Source organism: Salvelinus fontinalis, chromosome 28 (genome assembly GCF_029448725.1).
Source record: "Salvelinus fontinalis isolate EN_2023a chromosome 28, ASM2944872v1, whole genome shotgun sequence".
Lineage (NCBI taxonomy): Eukaryota > Metazoa > Chordata > Actinopteri > Salmoniformes > Salmonidae > Salvelinus > Salvelinus fontinalis.
In genome coordinates, this window is record NC_074692.1 from 49,920,072 (window position 1) to 49,941,932 (window position 21,861).

The following is a 21,861-nucleotide window of genomic DNA, read 5'->3' on the forward strand; positions in this document are numbered from 1 at the left end:
AACAGAGCATAACGTGGTTTTATTTCCTTACCTCATCCAGCATAATGTGGTTTTATTTCCTTGCCTCATCCAGCATAACGTGGTTTTATTTCCTTGCCTCATCCAGCATAATGTGGTTTTATTTCCTTGCCTCATCCAGCATAATGTGGTTTTAATCCCTTGCCTCATCCAGCATAACGTGGTTTTATTTCCTTGCCTCATCCAGCATAACGTGGTTTTATTTCCTTACCTCATCCAGCATAATGTGGTTTTATTTCCTTGCCTCATCCAGCATAATGTGGTTTTATTTCCTTGCCTCATCCAGCATAATGTGGTTTTATTTCCTTGCCTCATCCAGCATAATGTGGTTTTATTTCCTTACCTCATCCAGCATAACGTGGTTTTATTTCCTTACCTCATCCAGCATAACGTGGTTTTATTTCCTTGCCTCATCCAGCATAATGTGGTTTTATTTCCTTACCTCATCCAGCATAACGTGGTTTTATTTCCTTGCCTCATCCAGCATAATGTGGTTTTATTTCCTTACCTCATCCAGCATAACGTGGTTTTATTTCCTTGCCTCATCCAGCATAACGTGGTTTTATTTCCTTACCTCATCCAGCATAACGTGGTTTTATTTCCTTGCCTCATCCAGCATAATGTGGTTTTATTTCCTTACCTCATCCAGCATAACGTGGTTTTATTTCCTTGCCTCATCCAGCATAACGTGGTTTTATTTCCTTACCTCATCCAGCATAATGTGGTTTTATTTCCTTACCTCATCCAGCATAATGTGGTTTTATTTCCTTACCTCATCCAGCATAATGTGGTTTTATTTCCTTGCCTCACCCAGCATAACGTGGTTTTATTTTGTTTGCGCAACACAGGACAGGAGTGTTGTAAATGTCATGTAATCCGACTATAGATAAGAATGTGCAACACCTCGCTGACAACACACACAACGATCATTGGTTAGTGAACATACACACAGTCACAAACATAGAGCAGCCAGTTGGTCAGGATTCCCTACCTTCCTGGCGAGCAGGCTTTTCCTCCTCATGCCACAGGCCTCCAGCTGTAGTCGTCCTCTGATGGCCAGCTCTATGAGCATGCAGCCACGCAGCCCCGACGAGATGCAGTCGTTCCAGAACGACGTGTAGCCCTGAGAGAGAAGGACAGGGGTGAGCGTGTGTGTGTGTGTGTGTGTGTGTGTGTGTGTGTGTGTGTGTGTACGTGTGAGAGCATACAGCCACAGAGCCCTGATGAACGACGTGTAGCCCACAGAGAGAGAACAGAACAGTAGGCACTCCACTGTAGAACTGGGCGATCGGGACAAAAATATCCACATCAAGATAGACTGAATTATCCTAACGATAAATAGAACAATATGTATCTAACATTAATGTGCACCGCTTAGAATACGTTTGTATATTACCATACCATTAGAACTACTATTTTGAATGTTGTAAATATTAAAAGTTGTACTGTTAGCAATATTGGCAGACGTTTAATTTCAAACTTCGTATTTCTCTAGTATCGGCTACTTCCCCTGATTATCGATATCAGTAACAATGTCCTTGATAAATTGTTGGTATGGTCACGGTTTAGCAGCCGGGCTTTACTTCACTAGCTACATTCGCTAGCTACACACACTAGCTACACACACTAGCTACACACACTAGCTACACACACTAGCTATATTCTGGAGGAGGACCTGTAGCCCTGTCGCAAAGACAAGAGGACAGGGAGCACAGTCATTACACCGTTGGTTCAATTAGTGTCCCCCTTTCCTGATCCGAACATTTACGAGTAGGCTTGCGCGGTATATACCTTATACAGGGGTATTAGGAATGGGCTGGTTGGGCTGGTTTTTAAATACTACTGAAAATTTCTAAGAAGTTTTTCCTATATATGGTAATATTTGTAGCTACTTTGTTAAGTGAAGGAGATTTCACCGGTCACATTATGAAGCTTACTGTTGTTCTCCAGAACAGTTGAGCCAGTCACATGTTTTCGTTTGTAAATAGCACAACGGGAGAAAGAGGCAGCGGGGTAAGTCCAGCTGTGTATTGACAGGTGTCGGGTTTTATATTGAATGTGATTTTTTTTGTTTTGTTTCAACAGACTGTTCAGGGACATAGAACATATAGTTGTTTTTCTTCACAGAAAATACATAAGTGCAACACATTCGGACAGAAAATTGCTTCATTTTTCATCAGATGACAACTGAAGTGCAACACTATTTGACTGGTAGCCACACAAGTAGTCTAAATGATCTTACAATGGAGAAGAAGAAAAAAGCAAGGTATTTTTTGTTGTTGCAGAAACTAGGTATAGTCATAATATTTATGTTTATCATGGAAAGAATGTAGCCAGCTACATTTCCTGGAAGTTTATCTTCCATTTTACCAAAGAAAATAGTAAAAAAACAAGTAGCTACACATTAGTCAAAGCGCTGTCTGCTGATAGAATGTCTGTTCCTGAATTCTCATCCGGGTGGAGAAGTGCAACCGAAGCACAAACATTTGTCTGATGCAGAGCATAAATGACATTAAAAGAAGCGTTTTATATCTTCGTTTACAAAAACGCAGGAAGACATTTCTTATGTGTTTTTTCTTCTTCTTCCCCTGCATGGAAAAAATGCTGAATTCTGTGTTAACGCGACCCCTAAGTTTAACTTGCTAGTTATCTAAGTGGATGAATGAATAAGGTGACAGGAGATCATATTGTGTTAGCTTTCTGTTGTGTTTGAGAAGTCAAAGCCCTTTCGATGAGTTATCTCTTGATTTCCTTGCGTTTTTGCTTCTCTTGTGTTCTCGGCCCGTCTGCCACATCTTCTCCGAGCAGGCAGGGTCCGATGCCATCCACACAGACACAAGCTGCTCTAGAGCCAGTACAATTAGCACAATGTCTCTCGTAAATATACAAACTCACCAAAAATGACATTCGGAAGCTCGTATATATATATATATACAGTTGAAGTCGGAAGTTTACATACACCTTAGCCAAATACATTTTAACTCTGTTTTTCACAATTCCTGACATGTAATCCTAGTAAAAAGCCCCTGTCTTAGGTCAGTTAGGATCACCACTTTATTTTAAGAATATAAAATGTCAGAATAATAGTAGAGAGAATGATTTATTTCAGCTTTTATTTCTTTCATCACATTCCCAGTGGGTCAGAAGTTTACATACACTCAATTAGTATTTAGGATCATTGCCTTTAAAATTGTTTAACTTGGGTCAAACGTTTTGGGTAGCCTTTCACAAGCTTCCCACAATAAGTTGGGTGAATTGGCCCATTCCTCCTGACAGAGCTGGTGTAACTGAGTCAGGTTTGTAGGCCTCCTTGCTCGCATACGCTTTTTCAGTTCTGCCACAAATTATCTATAGGATTGAGGTCAGGGCTTTGTGATGGCCACACCAATACCTTGACTTTGTTGCCCTTAAGCCATTTTGCTACAACTTTGGAAGTATGCTTGGGGTCATTGTCCAGTTGGAAGACCCATTTGCGACCAAGCTTTAACTTCCTGACTGATGTCTTGAGATGTTGCTTCAATATGTCCACATAATTTTCCTACCTCGTGATGCCATCTATTTTGTGAAGTGCACCAGTCCCTCCTGCAGCAAAGCACCCCCACAACATGATGCTGCCACCCCCGTGCTTCACGGTTGGGATGGTGTTCTTCGGCTTGCAAGCTTCCCCCTCTTTCCCTCCAAACATAATGATGGTCATTATGGCCAAACAGTTCTATAAGAAGCTTCTAAAGCCATGACATGATTTTCTGGAATTTTCCAAGCTGTTTAAAGGCACAGTCAACTTGGTGTATGTAAACTTCTGACTCACTGGAATTGTGATTCAGTGAATTATAAGTGAAATAATCTGTCCGTAAACAATTGTTGGAAAAATTGTGTCAGGCACAAAGTAGATGTCGTAACCGACTTGCCAAAACTATCGTTTGTTAACAAGAAATGTGTGTTTGAAAAACGAGTTAATGACTCCAACCTAAGTGTATGTAAACTTCTGACTTCAACTGTACATATAAACTCAGCAGTCTTTCAAAGATAATTCGTAAAAATCCAAATAACTTCATAGATCTTCATTGTAAAGGGTTTAAACACAGTTTCCGATGCTTGTTCAATGAACCATAAACAATTAATGAACATGCACCTGTGGAACGGTCGTTAAGACACTAACAGCTTACAGACGGTAGGCAATTAAGGTCACAGTTATGAAAACTTACTTTCTACTGACTCTGGAAAAACACCAAAAGAAAGATGCCCAGGGTCCCTGCTCATCTGCGTGAACGTGCCTTAGGCATGCTGCAAGGAAGCATGAGGACTGCAGATGTGGCCAGGGCAATAAATTGCAATGTCTATACTGTGAGACGCCTAAGACAGCGCTACAGGGAGACAGGAGGGGCAGTTGATCATCCTTGCCAGCAGCATACCACCCTACATACCCCTGCTGGCTTGCTGCTGAAGCTAAGCAGGGTTGGTCCTGGTCAGTCCCTGGAAGGGAGACCAGATGCTGCTGGAAGTGGTGTTGGAGGGCCAGTAGGAGGCACTTTTTCCTCTGGTCTAAAAAATATCCCAATGCCCTGGGGCATTGGGATTGGGGACACTGCCCTGTGTAGGGGGATGTTAAACGGGTGTCCTGACCGAGGTTATTGAAGATCCCATGGCACTTATCGTAACAGTAGGGGTGTTAACCCCGGTGTCCTGGCCAAATTCCCAATCCGGCCCTCAAACTATCACGGTCACCTAATCATCCCCAGTTTACAATAGGCTCATTCCTCTCCCCTGTAACTATTCCCCAGGTCGTTGCTGTAAATGAGAATGTGTTCTCAGTCAACTTACTTGGTAAAATAACGGTAAAATAAATAAAAAAGACCACGTGTAACAACACCTGCACAAGATCGGTACATCTGAACATCACACCTGCGGGACAGGTACAGGATGGCAACAACTGCCCGAGTTACACCAGCAACGCACAATCCCTCCATCAGTGCTCAGACTGTCCGCAATAGGTTGAGAGAGGCTGGACTGAGGGCTTTGTAGGCCTGTTGTAAGGCAGGTCCTCACCAGACATTGTTCTGTGCGTGCAAGACAGGAATGTCAGTGTTCTGCCATGGCCAGCAAAGAGCCCGGATCTCAATCCCATTGAGCACGTCTGGGACCTGTTGGATCGGAGGGTGAGGGCTAGGGCCCCCAGAAATGTCCGGGAACTTGCAGGTGCCTTGGTGGAAGAGTGGGGCAAGATCTCACAGCAAGAGCGGGAAAATCTGGTGCAGTCCATGAGGAGGAGATGCACAGCAGTACTTAATGCAGCTGGTGGCCACACCAGATACTGACTGTTACTTTTGATTTTGACCCCCCCCCCCATTTGTTCAGGGACACATTATTCCATTTCTGTTAGTCACATGTCTGTGGAACTTGTTCAGTTTGTCTCAGTTGTTGAATCTTATGTTCATACAAATATTTATACATGTTAAGGTTGCTGAACATAATCCCAGTTGTCAGGACGTTTCTTTTTTTGCTGAGTTTTATATAAAATATATATAAACAAAATTATGAGATGGATTGATCTTTGCTTTTTTGTTTTGGTGCTGATTAGCATATTTAGCTAACAGCCTCTATGGAAATTCACTATTACTTGTGCTAATTGTGTTAGCATTCTGGTAATAGACACCCTTTATTTTTGTTTACAATTGTTTTTATTGGGTCAGAAGAGCAATACAAACCATCAAAAAACATTACACTGGGCCTCCAGAGTGGTGCAGCAGTCTAAGGCACTGCATCACAGTGCAAGAGGCTTCACTACAGATCCGGTTAAGGGAGCGGGTGTTAAGGCGGGCGGTTTGGCGGGTCATGTTTCGGAGGACGCCTGACTCGACATTCGGCTTCTGAGCACGTTGGGGAGTTGCAAGATCGAAATTGGGGGAAGAAAACCATTCCACTCCCCCCCCCCTTTTTTTTAACTCCCACCCCAGCTATCCCAAACATTCAAAAGTTTGGGGTCACTTAGAAATGTCCTTGTTTTTGAAAGAAAAGCACTTTTTTGGCCCATTAAAATACCATCAAATTGATCATAAATACAATGTAGACATTGTTAATGTTGTAAATGACTATTGTAGCTGGAAACGGCTGATTTTTAATGGATTATCTAGATAGGCGTACAGAGGCCCATTATCAGCAACCATCACTCCTGTGTTCCAATGGCACGTTGTGTTAGCTAATCCAAGTTTATCATTTTCAAAGGCTAATTGATCATTAGAAAATCCTTTTGCAATTATGTTAGCACAGCTGAAATCTGTTGTTCTGATTAAAGAAGCAATAAAACTGGCTTTCTTTAGACTAGTTGAGTATCTGGAGCATCAGCAGGTTCGATTACAGGCTCAAAATGGCCAGAAACAAAGAACTTTCTTCTGAAACTCGTCAGTCTATTCTTGTTCTGAGAAATGAAGGCTATTCCATACAAGAAATTGCCAAGAAACTGAAAATCTCTTACAGCGATGTGTACTACTCCCTTCACAGAACAGAGCAAACTGGTTCTAACCAGAATAGAAAGAGGAGTGGGAGGCCCCGGTGCACAACTGAGCAAGAGGACAAGTACATTAGAGTGTCTAGTTTGAGAAATAGACACCTCACAAGTCCTCAACTGACAGCTTCATTAAATAGTACCCTCAAAACACCAGTCTCAACGTCAACATTGAAAAGGTGACTCTGGGATGCTGGCCTTCTATCAATGACCCAAGCCCAGCCCAATTTAATCCCTACCATTGTGTCGCTGAGTTGTACATTATACCAGGGGTGCTGGAAGACACAATGTAAGTAATGAAGTCAATAACTTGCTGGTAACAGATGACATTCATCTCTGAAACTCACTTAGATAATACCTTTGGTGATACAGTGGTAGCAAGAATACATGGTTATAAGATCTACCGTAAAGACAGAAATGCAAAAGGTGGAGGTGTTGCTGTTTATATTCAGAACCACATTCCTGTAAAGCTTAGAGAGGATCTCATGTTAAATACTGTTGAAGTAATATGGCTACAGGTTCACCTGCTTCACCTAAAGCCCATTCTGGTGGGACGCTGCTATAGACCACCAAGTGTTAACAATCAGTGTCTGGATAACATGTGTGAAATACATGATAATGTATGTGATATCAATAGAGAGGTATATTTTCTGGGTGATTTAAATATTGACTGGATTTCATCAGGCTGCCCACTCAAGAAAAAGCTTCAAACTGTAACCAGTGTCTGCAACCTGGTTCATGTTATCAGTCAACCTACCAGGGTCGTTACAAACAGAACAGGAATGAAATCATCAACATGCATTGATCACATCTTTACTAATGCTGCAGAAATTAGCTTTAAATCAGTATCCAGATCCATTTGATGTAGTGATCACAATATAGCAGCCATATCTAGGAAAACCACAGTTCCAAAAGCTGGGCCTAATATAGTGTATAAGAGGTCATACAATACGTTTTGTAGTGATTCCTATGTTGTTGATGTAAAGAATATTTGTTGGTCCATAGTGTGTAATGAGGAACAAACAGACGCTACACTTGACACATTTATGAAAATGCTTATTCCAGTTACTAATAAGCACGCACCCATTAAGAAAATGACTAAAAACTGTTAAATCTCTGTGGATTGATGAGGAATTGAAAGATCGTATGGTTGAGAGGGATGAGGCAAAATAAATGGCAATTAAGTCTGGCAGCCCAACTGATTGGCAAAAGTACTGCAAATTAAGAAATCATGTGACTAAACTGAATAAAAAGAAGAAACTACACTATGAAACCGATAAAATGACAAAGAAGGATAGTAAAAAGCTTTAAATGACATTTAAGGGATAAAAAGGCAACCTCCGCTCCATCATTAATTGAACCAGATGGGTCATTCATCACAAAACCCACTGATATTACCAACTACTTTAATGATTTTTTCATTGGCAAGATTAGCAAACTTTAAAATGAATTAACTGATGGTTTGGGTTCTTTGAGTGAAATATATTTCTCCCAGACAATATCCTCATCGACAGGCAAATCCTTTACCCATGCTTTAATAACCATTCAAAAGATCTTTCTGCTTTAATAGTTGAAGATAAGAGTAAATTGCAGAGACAAAACCTCTGGCATTTAAAAAAATACACTTCGTCACCGGGTGCCTTCTCAAACTTGTACCCCACGGGACACCATAGTCGAAGATAGAAAAAGAATGAAGACCCTGGCAAATCAAAATAAAAGACTGTTCCTGGAAACCAAGGAGACCCTTTGAGTTGAATATATCTCCTAGATTGACCCATTTTGCAAACCAGGCAAACTAGACTCAAAGGCTTTATTACCTGTTCCCCTACCACCAGTTCCCCTACCACCAGTTCCCCTACCACCAGTTCCCCTACCACCAGTTCCCCTACCACCAGTTCCCCTACCACCAGTTCCCCTACCACCAGTTCCCCTACCACCAGTTCCACTACCACCAGTTCCACTACCACCAGTTCCCCTACCACCAAAATAACAGCCTTGCTGTGCCACAGAGCGGTACGGCGATGTCATTTCCTGCAGTAACAGCCTTGCTGTGCCACAGAGCGGTACGGCGATGTCATTTCCTGCAGTAACAGCCTTGCTATGCCACAAAGCGGTACGGAGATGTCATTTCCTGCAGTAACAGCCTTGCTGTGCCACAAAGCGGTACGGCGATGTCATTTCCTGCAGTAACAGCCTTGCTATGCCACAAAGCGGTACGGCGATGTCATTTCCTGCAGTAACAGCCTTGCTATGCCACAAAGCGGTACGGCGATGTCATTTCCTGCAGTAACAGCCTTGCTGTGCCACAGAGCGGTACGGCGATGTCATTTCCTGCAGTAACAGCCTTGCTGTGCCACAAAGCGGTACGGCGATGTCATTTCCTGCAGTAACAGCCTTGCTATGCCACAGAGCGGTACGGCGATGTCATTTCCTGCAGTAACAGCCTTGCTGTGCCACAAAGCGGTACGGCGATGTCATTTCCTGCAGTAACAGCCTTGCTATGCCACAAAGCGGTACGGCGATGTCATTTCCTGCAGTAACAGCCTTGCTATGCCACAAAGCGGTACGGCGATGTCATTTCCTGCAGTAACAGCCTTGCTGTGCCACAGAGCGGTACGGCGATGTCATTTCCTGCAGTAACAGCCTTGCTGTGCCACAGAGCGGTACGGCGATGTCATTTCCTGCAGTAACAGCCTTGCTATGCCACAAAGCGGTACGGAGATGTCATTTCCTGCAGTAACAGCCTTGCTATGCCACAGAGCGGTACGGCGATGTCATTTCCTGCAGTAACAGCCTTGCTATGCCACAGAGCGGTACGGCGATGTCATTTCCTGCAGTAACAGCCTTGCTATGCCACAGAGCGGTACGGCGATGTCATTTCCTGCAGTAACAGCCTTGCTATGCCACAGAGCGGTACGGCGATGTCATTTCCTGCAGTAACAGCCTTGCTATGCCACAGAGCGGTACGGCGATGTCATTTCCTGCAGTAACAGCCTTGCTATGCCACAGAGCGGTACGGCGATGTCATTTCCTGCAGTAACAGCCTTGCTATGCCACAGAGCGGTACGGCGATGTCATTTCCTGCAGTAACAGCCTTGCTATGCCACAGAGCGGTACGGCGATGTCATTTCCTGCAGTAACAGCCTTGCTATGCCACAGAGCGGTACGGCGATGTCATTTCCTGCAGTAACAGCCTTGCTATGCCACAGAGCGGTACGGCGATGTCATTTCCTGCAGTAACAGCCTTGCTATGCCACAGAGCGGTACGGCGATGTCATTTCCTGCAGTAACAGCCTTGCTATGCCACAAAGCGGTACGGAGATGTCATTTCCAGTTACACACTTCTCAACCTTCCTAAAATTCTCTATTGTATTATAAATAATAGGATCAAAATAAAAATACATTTCTTATTAGATTTACCAGAAAATAACCTCCTGCAGTCTCATAAGAAACAAGTCCTTCCTCAATAGTTCTAAGAGCCTGATGTAGACTGACCAAACCATGATCTAAGCACGAGTGACTGGAAAGACTGCTGGTAAATACTAACATTTTGGTAAGTCCACCATTACACGTCTGTCATTGTAACACCTCAAACCTGATCTTTGGAAGTTTGCCATTCCAAAAAAGGTATTTACGTAGACGTTTATCAATCATTCCCCAATAGCAGAATGGGATCATGATGCTCAGGAAACAAATACAAGGCAACACATTCATCTTTTAAGGAAGCGACCCTAGTTGGTAAGGAAGCGACCCTAGTTGGTAAGGAAGCGACCCTAGTTGGTAAGGAAGCGACCCTATTTGGTAAGGAAGCGACCCTAGTTGGTAAGGAAGCGACCCTAGTTGGTAAGGAAGCGACCCTAGTTGGTAAGGAAGCGACCCTAGTTGGTAAGGAAGCAACCCTAGTTGGTAAGGAAGCAGGCTGAAACTATGCGGCCAAATGTTTAAATCTCGTTCCCAACCTCCTCCTAGTAAACTTCACCAGACCATGCAGAGATGTTTGTATACTAATACGCAAATATTGACGGTTATTTTGTAGAATTTATCAGATATAGATAGATAGATAGATAGATAGATAGGAGGATATCATCCACATATAGTGACATGATATGATTGGATGATTTAAATCAGTATAGGAGAAGAAATTCCATTCTGTCTCAGATGTTGGGATAAAGGCTCTAGCGACAGAATGAATAATGTTGGGGATGGGCCGCTGTCGCGTCTACATCCCCAAAGAAAAGGGGACGGGACCTCTGAGAGTATGGCGTCACTAGACACCATAGCAACAGGGTTACCATCTCGATAACATTCTTTTCCCAAACAAAATGTATCCATGTACTGCCATTCAAGCCTGTCAAAAGCTTTCTCAGCATCTATAAATAAAATCAAATTTTATTGGTCACATACACATGGTTAACAGATGTTAATGCGAGTGTAGCGAAATGCTTGTGCTTCTAATTCTGACCGTGCAGTAATATCTAACAAGTAATCTAACAATTTCACAACAACTACCTTATACACACAAGTGTAAAGGAATGAATAAGAATATGTACATATAAATATATGAATGAGCGATGGCCGAACGGCATAGGCAAGATGCAGTAGATGGTATAGAGTACAGTATATACATGCCAGCAGCATACCACCCTGCATACCACTGCTGGTTTGCTTCTGAAGCTAAGCAGGGTTGGTCCTGCTCAGTCCCTGGATGGGAGACCAGATGCTGCTGGAAGTGGTGTTGGAGGGCCAGTAGGAGGCACTCTTTCCTCTGGTCTAAAAAAAAAAATATCCCAATGCCCCAGGGCAGTGATTGGGGACACTGCCCTGTGTAGGGTGCCGTCTTTCGGATGGGACGTTAAACGGGTGTCCTGACTCTCTGAGGTCATTAAAGATCCCATGGCACTTATCGTAAGAGTAGGGGTGTTAACCCCGGTGTCCTGGCTAAATTCCCAATCTGGCCCTCAAACCATCATGGCCTCCTAATCATCCCCAGTTTACAATTGGCTCATTCATCCCCCTCCTCTCCCCTGTAACTATTCCCCAGGTCGTTGCTGCAAATGAGAACGTGTTCTCAGTCAACTTACCTGGTAAAATAACGGTAAAATAAAAAAATAAAAAACAGTATATACATATGAGATGAGTAATGTGGGGTATGTAAACATAAAGTGGCATTGTTTAAAGTGGCTAGTGATACATGTATTACATAAAGATGGCAAGATGCAGTAGATGATATAGAGTACAGTATATACATATGAGATGAGTAATGTCAGGTATGTGAACTTCAAACTGCACACTGTAAACTGCTGTGTTTAATGCATTACATTCACTTATCATCTATTATGCATTCAATTCGACGGACATTGTCAGGTGCCCCCCCTTGTGTTGTAAGCCGGTAATACGGTAAATCTCAGGATCAGAGAAGAACGGTATGACTTTATGAAACATCTGAATGACCACAGTCCAACCCTGTCTTAGGAACCAAACAAGTTTTGGTTTACCGTCATCAGATCTCTGCTTGAGAGAAATGTTCATCCTACAACACATTCTTAGCCAGCTATTTCCTGTCTGAGAAGTCCTTCAGGGCTATGCCATTAACTGGTTCAACAGGCCTCATATCCGTAACATAGAAGATGCTATGTCCTGTCTGAGAAGTCCTTCAGGGCTATGCCATTAACTGGTTCAACAGGCCTCATATCCATAACATAGAAGATGCTATTTCCTGTCTGAGAAGTCCTTCAGGGCTATGCCATTAACTGGTTCAACAGGCCTCATATCCATAACATAGAAGATGCTATTTCCTGTCTGAGAAGTCCTTCAGGGCTATCTGACAGGTTCTCATATGCATCCATTTTCCTGAACCAGGAGAATAATTCTACACACCGTAGATATACTGATGATTTCTGCTTGTTTCCCCCGGGCAGCCACATGGTTTCAATTCAACATCAAACTAGGGAACCCATCGGGCTTGGCTTGGGGCGGAACTCAGGGAAACCCTGCATCAACATCATCTAAAGACTACTCTGTCATTAAAAGGAAAAACAAGATGGGCCTACATCGCCACCAATACCCAGCAAAGACAGCTGGTTACCATTCCCTCCCTCTGTGTAGGGGCCTGGAGAATCCAGAGGGGGGGGTAAGGTCTGAATGGAGAAAGGAGAGAGGGCTATGGAGTTGATCAGAGCAAAGAGCTGTACCTCACTACTGCTTATTCACTGATGAATGAGGCCCTTTAGTGTTTTAAATACGGTTATAATGCTCTCCAATGCCGGGGGCTGAGTGAAAAGGTTTGGGAACCCCTGTGTTCAATTAATGGGCTGTGTTCATCTCATGTTAGACTAGAGGACTGTGTTCATCTCATGTTAGACTAGTGGACTGTGTTCATCTCCTGTTAGACTAGTGGACTGTGTTCATCTCATGTTAGACTAGTGGACTGTGTTCATCTCCTGTTAGACTAGTGGACTGTGTTCATCTCCTGACTAGTGGACTGTGTTCATCTCATGTTAGACTAGTGGAATGTGTTCATCTCCTGTTAGACTAGTGGACTGTGTTCATCTCATGTTAGACTAGTGGACTGTGTTCATCTCCTGTTAGACTAGTGGACTGTGTTCATCTCCTGACTAGTGGACTGTGTTCATCTCATGTTAGACTAGTGGTCTGTGTTCATCTCATGTTAGACTAGTGGACTGTGTTCATCTCCTGTTAGACTAGTGGACTGTGTTCATCTCATGTTAGACTAGTGGACTGTGTTCATCTCCTGTTAGACTAGTGGACTGTGTTCATCTCCTGTTAGACTAGTGGACTGTGTTCATCTCCTGTTAGACTAGTGGTCTGTGTTCATCTCATGTTAGACTAGTGGACTGTGTTCATCTCCTGTTAGACTAGTGAACTGTGTTCATCTCCTGTTAGACTAGTGGACTGTGTTCATCTCCTGACTAGTGGACTGTGTTCATCTCCTGACTAGTGGACTGTGTTCATCTCATGTTAGACTAGTGGTCTGTGTTCATCTCATGTTAGACTAGTGGTCTGTGTTCATCTCCTATTAGACTAGTGAACTGTGTTCATCTCCTGTTAGACTAGTGGACTGTGTTCATCTCCTGTTAGACTAGTGGACTGTGTTCATCTCCTGTTAGACTAGTGGACTGTGTTCATCTCCTGTTAGACTAGTGGACTGTGTTCATCTCATGTTAGACTAGTGGACTGTGTTCATCTCATGTTAGACTAGTGGACTGTGTTCATCTCATGTTAGACTAGTGGACTGTGTTCATCTCATGTTAGACTAGTGGACTGTGTTCATCTCCTGTTAGACTAGTGGACTGTGTTCATCTCCTGTTAGACTAGTGGACTGTGTTCATCTCCTGTTAGACTAGTGGTCTGTGTTCATCTCATGTTAGACTAGTGGACTGTGTTCATCTCCTGTTAGACTAGTGAACTGTGTTCATCTCCTGTTAGACTAGTGGACTGTGTTCATCTCCTGACTAGTGGACTGTGTTCATCTCCTGACTAGTGGACTGTGTTCATCTCATGTTAGACTAGTGGTCTGTGTTCATCTCATGTTAGACTAGTGGTCTGTGTTCATCTCCTATTAGACTAGTGAACTGTGTTCATCTCCTGTTAGACTAGTGGACTGTGTTCATCTCCTGTTAGACTAGTGGACTGTGTTCATCTCCTGTTAGACTAGTGGACTGTGTTCATCTCCTGTTAGACTAGTGGACTGTGTTCATCTCATGTTAGACTAGTGGACTGTGTTCATCTCATGTTAGACTAGTGGACTGTGTTCATCTCCTGTTAGACTAGCGGTCTGTGTTCATCTCCTGTTAGACTAGTGGACTGTGTTCATCTCATGTTAGACTAGTGGACTGTGTTCATCTCCTGACTAGTGGACTGTGTTCCTCTCATGTTAGACTAGTGGACTGTGTTCCTCTCATGTTAGACTAGTGGACTGTGTTCATCTTCTGTTAGACTAGTGGACTGTGTTCATCTCATGTTAGACTAGTGGACTGTGTTCATCTCCTGTTAGACTAGTGGACTGTGTTCATCTCCTGACTAGTGGACTGTGTTCATCTCCTGTTAGACGAGTGGACTGTGTTCATCTCCTGTTAGACTAGTGGACTGTGTTCATCTCCTGTTAGACTAGTGGACTGTGTTCATCTCATGTTAGACTAGTGGACTGTGTTCATCTCCTGTTAGACTAGTGGACTGTGTTCATCTCCTGTTAGACTAGTGGTCTGTGTTCATCTCATGTTAGACTAGTGGACTGTGTTCATCTCCTGTTAGACTAGTGAACTGTGTTCATCTCCTGTTAGACTAGTGGACTGTGTTCATCTCCTGACTAGTGGACTGTGTTCATCTCCTGACTAGTGGACTGTGTTCATCTCTTGTTAGACTAGTGGTCTGTGTTCATCTCATGTTAGACTAGTGGTCTGTGTTCATCTCCTGTTAGACTAGTGAACTGTGTTCATCTCCTGTTAGACTAGTGGACTGTGTTCATCTCCTGTTAGACTAGTGAACTGTGTTCATCTCCTGTTAGACTAGTGGACTGTGTTCATCTCATGTTAGACTAGTGGACTGTGTTCATCTCCTGTTAGACTAGTGGACTGTGTTCATCTCCTGACTAGTGGACTGTGTTCATCTCCTGTTAGACTAGCGGTCTGTGTTCATCTCCTGTTAGACTAGTGGACTGTGTTCATCTCATGTTAGACTAGTGGACTGTGTTCATCTCCTGACTAGTGGACTGTGTTCCTCTCATGTTAGACTAGTGGACTGTGTTCCTCTCATGTTAGACTAGTGGACTGTGTTCATCTCCTGTTAGACTAGTGGACTGTGTTCATCTCCTGTTAGACTAGTGGACTGTGTTCATCTCATGTTAGACTAGTGGACTGTGTTCATCTCCTGTTAGACTAGTGGACTGTGTTCATCTCCTGTTAGACTAGTGGACTGTGTTCATCTCCTGTTAGACTAGTGGACTGTGTTCATCTCATGTTAGACTAGTGGACTGTGTTCATCTCATGTTAGACTAGTGGACTGTGTTCATCTCATGTTAGACTAGTGGACTGTGTTCATCTCCTGTTAGACTAGTGGACTGTGTTCATCTCATGTTAGACTAGTGGACTGTGTTCATCTCCTGTTAGACTAGTGGACTGTGTTCATCTCATGTTAGACTAGTGGACTGTGTTCATCTCCTGACTAGTGGACTGTGTTCATCTCCTGACTAGTGGACTGTGTTCATCTCCTGTTAGACTAGTGGACTGTGTTCATCTCCTGTTAGACTAGTGGACTGTGTTCATCTCCTGTTAGACTAGTGGACTGTGTTCATCTCCTGTTAGACTAGTGGACTGTGTTCATCTCCTGTTAGACTAGTGGACTGTGTTCATCTCCTGTTAGACTAGTGGACTGTGTTCATCTCATGTTAGACTAGTGGACTGTGTTCATCTCATGTTAGACTAGTGGACTGTGTTCATCTCATGTTAGACTAGTGGACTGTGTTCATCTCCTGACTAGTGGACTGTGTTCATCTCATGTTAGACTAGTGGACTGTGTTCATCTCATGTTAGACTAGTGGACTGTGTTCATCTCATGTTAGACTAGTGGACTGTGTTCATCTCCTGACTAGTGGACTGTGTTCATCTCCTGACTAGTGGACTGTGTTCATCTCCTGTTAGACTAGTGGACTGTGTTCATCTCCTGTTAGACTAGTGGACTGTGTTCATCTCCTGTTAGACTAGTGGACTGTGTTCATCTCCTGTTAGACTAGTGGACTGTGTTCATCTCCTGTTAGACTAGTGGACTGTGTTCATCTCCTGTTAGACTAGTGGACTGTGTTCATCTCCTGTTAGACTAGTGGACTGTGTTCATCTCATGTTAGACTAGTGGACTGTGTTCATCTCCTGTTAGACTAGTGGACTGTGTTCATCTCATGTTAGACTAGTGGACTGTGTTCATCTCATGTTAGACTAGTGGACTGTGTTCATCTCCTGACTAGTGGACTGTGTTCATCTCCTGACTAGTGGACTGTGTTCATCTCATGTTAGACTAGTGGACTGTGTTCATCTCATGTTAGACTAGTGGACTGTGTTCATCTCATGTTAGACTAGTGGACTGTGATCATCTCCTGTTAGACTAGTGGACTGTGTTCATCTCCTGTTAGACTAGTGGACTGTGTTCATCTCCTGTTAGACTAGTGGACTGTGTTCATCTCCTGTTAGACTAGTGGACTGTGTTCATCTCCTGTTAGACTAGTGGACTGTGTTCATCTCCTGTTAGACTAGTGGACTGTGTTCATCTCATGTTAGACTAGTGGACTGTGTTCATCTCCTGTTAGACTAGTGGACTGTGTTCATCTCCTGACTAGTGGACTGTGTTCATCTCCTGTTAGACTAGTGGACTGTGTTCATCTCCTGTTAGACTAGTGGACTGTGTTCATCTCCTGTTAGACTAGTGGACTGTGTTCATCTCCTGTTAGACTAGTGGACTGTGTTCATCTCCTGTTAGACTAGTGGACTGTGTTCATCTCCTGTTAGACTAGTGGACTGTGTTCATCTCCTGTTAGACTAGTGGACTGTGTTCATCTCATGTTAGACTAGTGGACTGTGTTCATCTCCTGACTAGTGGACTGTGTTCATCTCCTGACTAGTGGACTGTGTTCATCTCCTGACTAGTGGACTGTGTTCATCTCCTGACTAGTGGACTGTGTTCATCTCCTGTTAGACTAGTGGACTGTGTTCATCTCCTGTTAGACTAGTGGACTGTGTTCATCTCCTGTTAGACTAGTGGACTGTGTTCATCTCCTGTTAGACTAGTGGACTGTGTTCATCTCCTGTTAGACTAGTGGACTGTGTTCATCTCCTGTTAGACTAGTGGACTGTGTTCATCTCCTGTTAGACTAGTGGACTGTGTTCATCTCCTGACTAGTGGACTGTGTTCATCTCCTGACTAGTGGACTGTGTTCATCTCATGTTAGACTAGTGGACTGTGTTCATCTCATGTTAGACTAGTGGACGGTGTTCATCTCCTGTTAGACTAGTGGACTGTGTTCATCTCCTGACTAGTGGACTGTGTTCATCTCCTGTTAGACTAGTGGACTGTGTTCATCTCATGTTAGACTAGTGGACTGTGTTCATCTCATGTTAGACTAGTGGACTGTGTTCATCTCATGTTAGACTAGTGGACTGTGTTCATCTCATGTTAGACTAGTGGACTGTGTTCATCTCATGTTAGACTAGTGGACGGTGTTCATCTCCTGTTAGACTAGTGGACTGTGTTCATCTCCTGTTAGACTAGTGGACTGTGTTCATCTCATGTTAGACTAGTGGACTGTGTTCATCTCATGTTAGACTAGTGGACTGTGTTCATCTCCTGTTAGACTAGTGGACTGTGTTCATCTCATGTTAGACTAGTGGACGGTGTTCATCTCATGTTAGACTAGTGGACTGTGTTCAGCTCAACACACCTAGTTAAGGAAACAAGAGTCCCACCACTCCAGTACTTCACTGTTGGGATGAGACCTGCATCCAAAGCTGTTGGCAATGGACTGTCACCTCTCAATGCATTGAACCTCCGGTTCAAATCTTTACTGTGCTCTACTGCAGTGTGTGGGCTCAGCTGCAATCAGAGACACAATCATATGATAGTTGCTGAATAAGACATGTTTCCTGGTATAGGACGGAGTTCAGCGCAGCATGGGAGAGGGTTGTGTAACTTTCAAATATGCATTACGGCACTTCTCTTTCACAGCAGAGCCGCCTCAGCTAGTTACAGTGAGAGATGTCACTCATTTCTGCCACACTGGATTTATTATATTCAGATGGAAATACTTTTGCTCCAGTGAACCTCATACCCAAAGCATCAAGCCTGAAGCATTTCCAGGACTAAAATATACGCTCAATGGAGAATCTCCACTTAAAGTATTTCTTAGACCCGGACTTTAGAAGCCATGGAAACTTGGAAGTAATGAGAAACATATCCTGACTAAAACAATGACAACAGGAGACCGGTACAAGCATTCCAATTAGAGCAAGATGGGCAACTTTGATGGGGGTGGGGGCCACAAAACAAATCATTAGTCATCATGGGGGGGCTCACATGTCTGCATATCCATACCCACACATGTAGTCAGAGCCAGCCCTAAGAAGAACCTCCTCAACTGCCCAAGGACCCGGTTAGAAGAACCTCCTCAACTTTCCAAGGACCCGGTTAGAAGAACCTCCTCAACTGTCCAAGGACCCGGTTAGAAGAACCTCCTCAACTGTCCAAGGACCCGGTTAGAAGAACCTCCTCAACTGTCCAAGGACCCGGTTAGAAGAACCTCCTCAACTGCCCAAGGACCCGGTTAGAAGAACCTCCTCAACTGTCCAAGGACCCGGTTAGAAGAACCTCCTCAACTGCACAAGGACCCGGTTAGAAGAACCTCAACTGCCCAAGGACCCAGTTAGAAGAACCTCCTCAAATGCCCAAGGACCCGGTTAGAAGAACCTCATTTCAGGCTATTGCGCGATGATGCTGATAAGCTGTGGGCCCCGGGTTGCACGATACATTGTGAGTTCGAAGCACTTCATCACCAGTAAGTGGCAAGCACTTGTTTGTATCTAACGAGCTATGTGTATTGCATAAAGCTTGCTAGTTAGCTTGTCGTAAGGACTAGTGAGATGTAGCCATCTAAATAACAGCTATAATATTCTTCTGCATTGTGATATTTATGCAAACCCGCAGATTCCACCAAGTAGATGTAGATATCACCATAGGCTACTTTGAGCCATTTGGTAGGGTTGTCTGCACAGCTGGTCTCCAGGAAGTTGAAAGAACACACACACACACATACATACACACATACATACATACATACATATATATATATATATATATATAGCAAGCCAACAACAAATCAACGTTTCTAAATACCTAGAACGTTCAAGGGTAGTGAAAAGACTAAGTTGTAACGAGACATATCCAAGACTAGCGAATTAGATCGAGATTAACTTCTCTCGCTAGCTAACTAACTAACGTCAGTTTACTGGCAAAAAAAAGAAGCTAGGTGGGTAAACAAACAGTGACGTAGATATGGCGCGACAGTTTTACTATATTCACTGTCAATGTCAGCAGGTCGAGTAACAAATTCGAGTGTCAGAATTAAGTATCATGAAATGAATGGATGAAAACGTTAATAGAAACAATAGTAGTTTGCTTAGGATGCCGCCAAAAATTAGGGTAATTACACGGGTAATTACATGGGAGTACTCTATTGCTGTACCTTACTCGGGGGGCGTGGAAAAATTAAACCATGCCTCGCCGTGTGTATCTTTAAAAAGGTATCAAGTTTAACATCTAGGTTTTTATTATCGCTGATATTATGAAAGTTCCTTATGCTTCCAAAACCTTGATCATCAAGGTCTCTTTTTGGCACTAAACTACCTAGTTTAAACCTTGTCAATGTAGCCAGCAAGTCGATGTAAACCTAACTAGTTAACTAAATAGGTAAGTAGTCAGCTGTGCAGTTAACTAGTTAGCATTAACTAGCAATAATTATGTTTACAATATGTAACTAGTTAACGTTAGCTATCGCCTGTTAGTACATGTTATTTTGACGTCTTTGAATAACGTTACCTAACCACCTAAATATGGTTTTAGTTACAAAATAAATACACATATACCTCGCGGTCCTTCAATCCCAAGAGTAGTACTTCTTCCATCAACGTGAGTCGAGTTTCTTTGGAGTCTCCCTTCTCTTGCTCCTCTTGTTCTTCCCCGCGGCGGGGCTCGAAGTCCTCATCCCCGGACCCTCTGTCCTTGTCGGCGGCAGCCGTACGAGAGGCCTCGGTCCGTCTCTGCACTAGGCCAGAGCTCCGCTGTGTCAGGGAAGTCATGTCTACAAGTTCCAACAGCAACGACGAAAACCACCCAGCTCGCCTCGGCCTCTCACTACCCGGCCGTGATTTTAAAACCACTTTAATTTGCCCGATACACACAGCTACGGACTCCCAATGATTGTTTTTATCTCTGGTAATGACAACTATACCACAACCAATGTAGCGACATATAAGCAGTGTTTCCCTCAGCCTCCACTCTCCCCGTCCGCTGGTAGTTTATCCAATATGGCGGTGAGCGATGACGAGAACAGTGGATGTGGCACTTGAGTTGAGCTAGTTGGCGCGTCCCACAGGTAAAGACAGGGGAGGAGAAAAGTACATGTCAAGAACAGTGGACAGATTCCCATTTGGCTGACGACAGTCATTGTGTGACTTTCTCCAAAGTGCTAATTTTGTGATGAAATAAAGTCAAATATTTGAACGTTTTCAGGTATGATGTCCCTACTCCCTAGGTCAACCTACAGGTATGCCCCGGCCTAGCGCAACATATATGGGGAGTATACACTGAGTACACAAAACATTAGGAACACTTGCTCTTTCCATTACAGACTGATCAGGTGAAAGCGATGATCCCTTCTTCTTCGTTACTGGGTTGGCCCGATCGCATCCAACTAAAGGTGCATTCACTGCCAACTACTGTGCTAAAGTGACAGGCCAGTCACGGCCTACCTACATTCAATTCTCTTCATTATTCCTGTTCCTAAAATAATTAATTACACCACCCACTAGGCCTACACCTATATACCACTATTTCATAAAAATCACCACCCCATTAACTCTTCTGCAGTAAAATCTTATACACCCAGGTACTTCTCTGCAGTTTCAACTTACACTCCATTAAAACCCACCACCCCATTCCACTACTGAACCTATCTGTTCCTGCCCATGCTAACAGCCTTGGCATACGGGATGCCCCCACTAAACACACCCTGTCCCTCTTCTGGAGTCGTATACCCAAATACTTTTCTGCAGCTGCCACCACAACATCTATTCTCTGTGATTTACATTCCATTTCTGTGGTACAGTTGATAACCATGGCTATGAATGGTAAGAAGCCAACCTTACTGAAGCATAACTCACTCTGTACTGGCACAGATCTACTACTCACAGGGATCCTCTCGGGATCCCTCACCCTTGACCCATCCTCCTCTACTTTCTTCACTGCCTCAGCATACGACACCTTCTGCACTACTCTGACTCTAGCCACCTCAACCTGCCTCTCTCGCACCGGACACTTCCGATCCCCAGCAACATGAGCACCCCTACAATTGACACACACAACTTCATCCACTGAAACAACACAATCCTCTGTCCCATGCCCTCCTGCACACTTCCCACATCTTGGAATTTCCCCCCTACACTGCTGCAACATGAGCATAAACGTGGCACCTGAAACAGCGCAATGGATTCGGCACAAAAGCGCTAGCAGGATTTTTTCATTTGTTTTTTATTTCACCTTTATTTAACCAGGTAGGCCAGTTGAGA

General features: G+C 43.6%; 1 protein-coding gene across 1 annotated transcript; it reads right to left on the bottom strand.

Annotated features, from left to right (window-relative positions):
- Positions 1-955: 955 nt before the first annotated feature.
- LOC129826807 (Golgi phosphoprotein 3-like) lies at positions 956-20,644 on the bottom strand. Its single transcript, XM_055887893.1, has 2 exons — positions 20,161-20,644; positions 956-1,141 (listed from the first exon to the last, which is right to left on the bottom strand). Exons 1-2 carry the CDS (start codon positions 20,371-20,373, stop codon positions 971-973), a joined length of 384 nt encoding a protein of 127 aa, XP_055743868.1. The 5' UTR covers positions 20,374-20,644; the 3' UTR covers positions 956-970.
- Between the last annotated feature and the right edge of the window lie 1,217 nt (positions 20,645-21,861).

Excerpts from the sequence above, each read along its gene's own strand:
- LOC129826807 (XM_055887893.1), bottom strand. The coding sequence starts at position 20,373 with ATGACTTCCCTGACACAGCGGAGCTCTGGCCTAGTGCAGAGACGGACC. Across the intron at positions 1,142-20,160 it reads TGGGATTGAAGGACCGCGAG|GGCTACACGTCGTTCTGGAA; the intron begins GTATATGTGTAT and ends CTTCTCTCTCAG.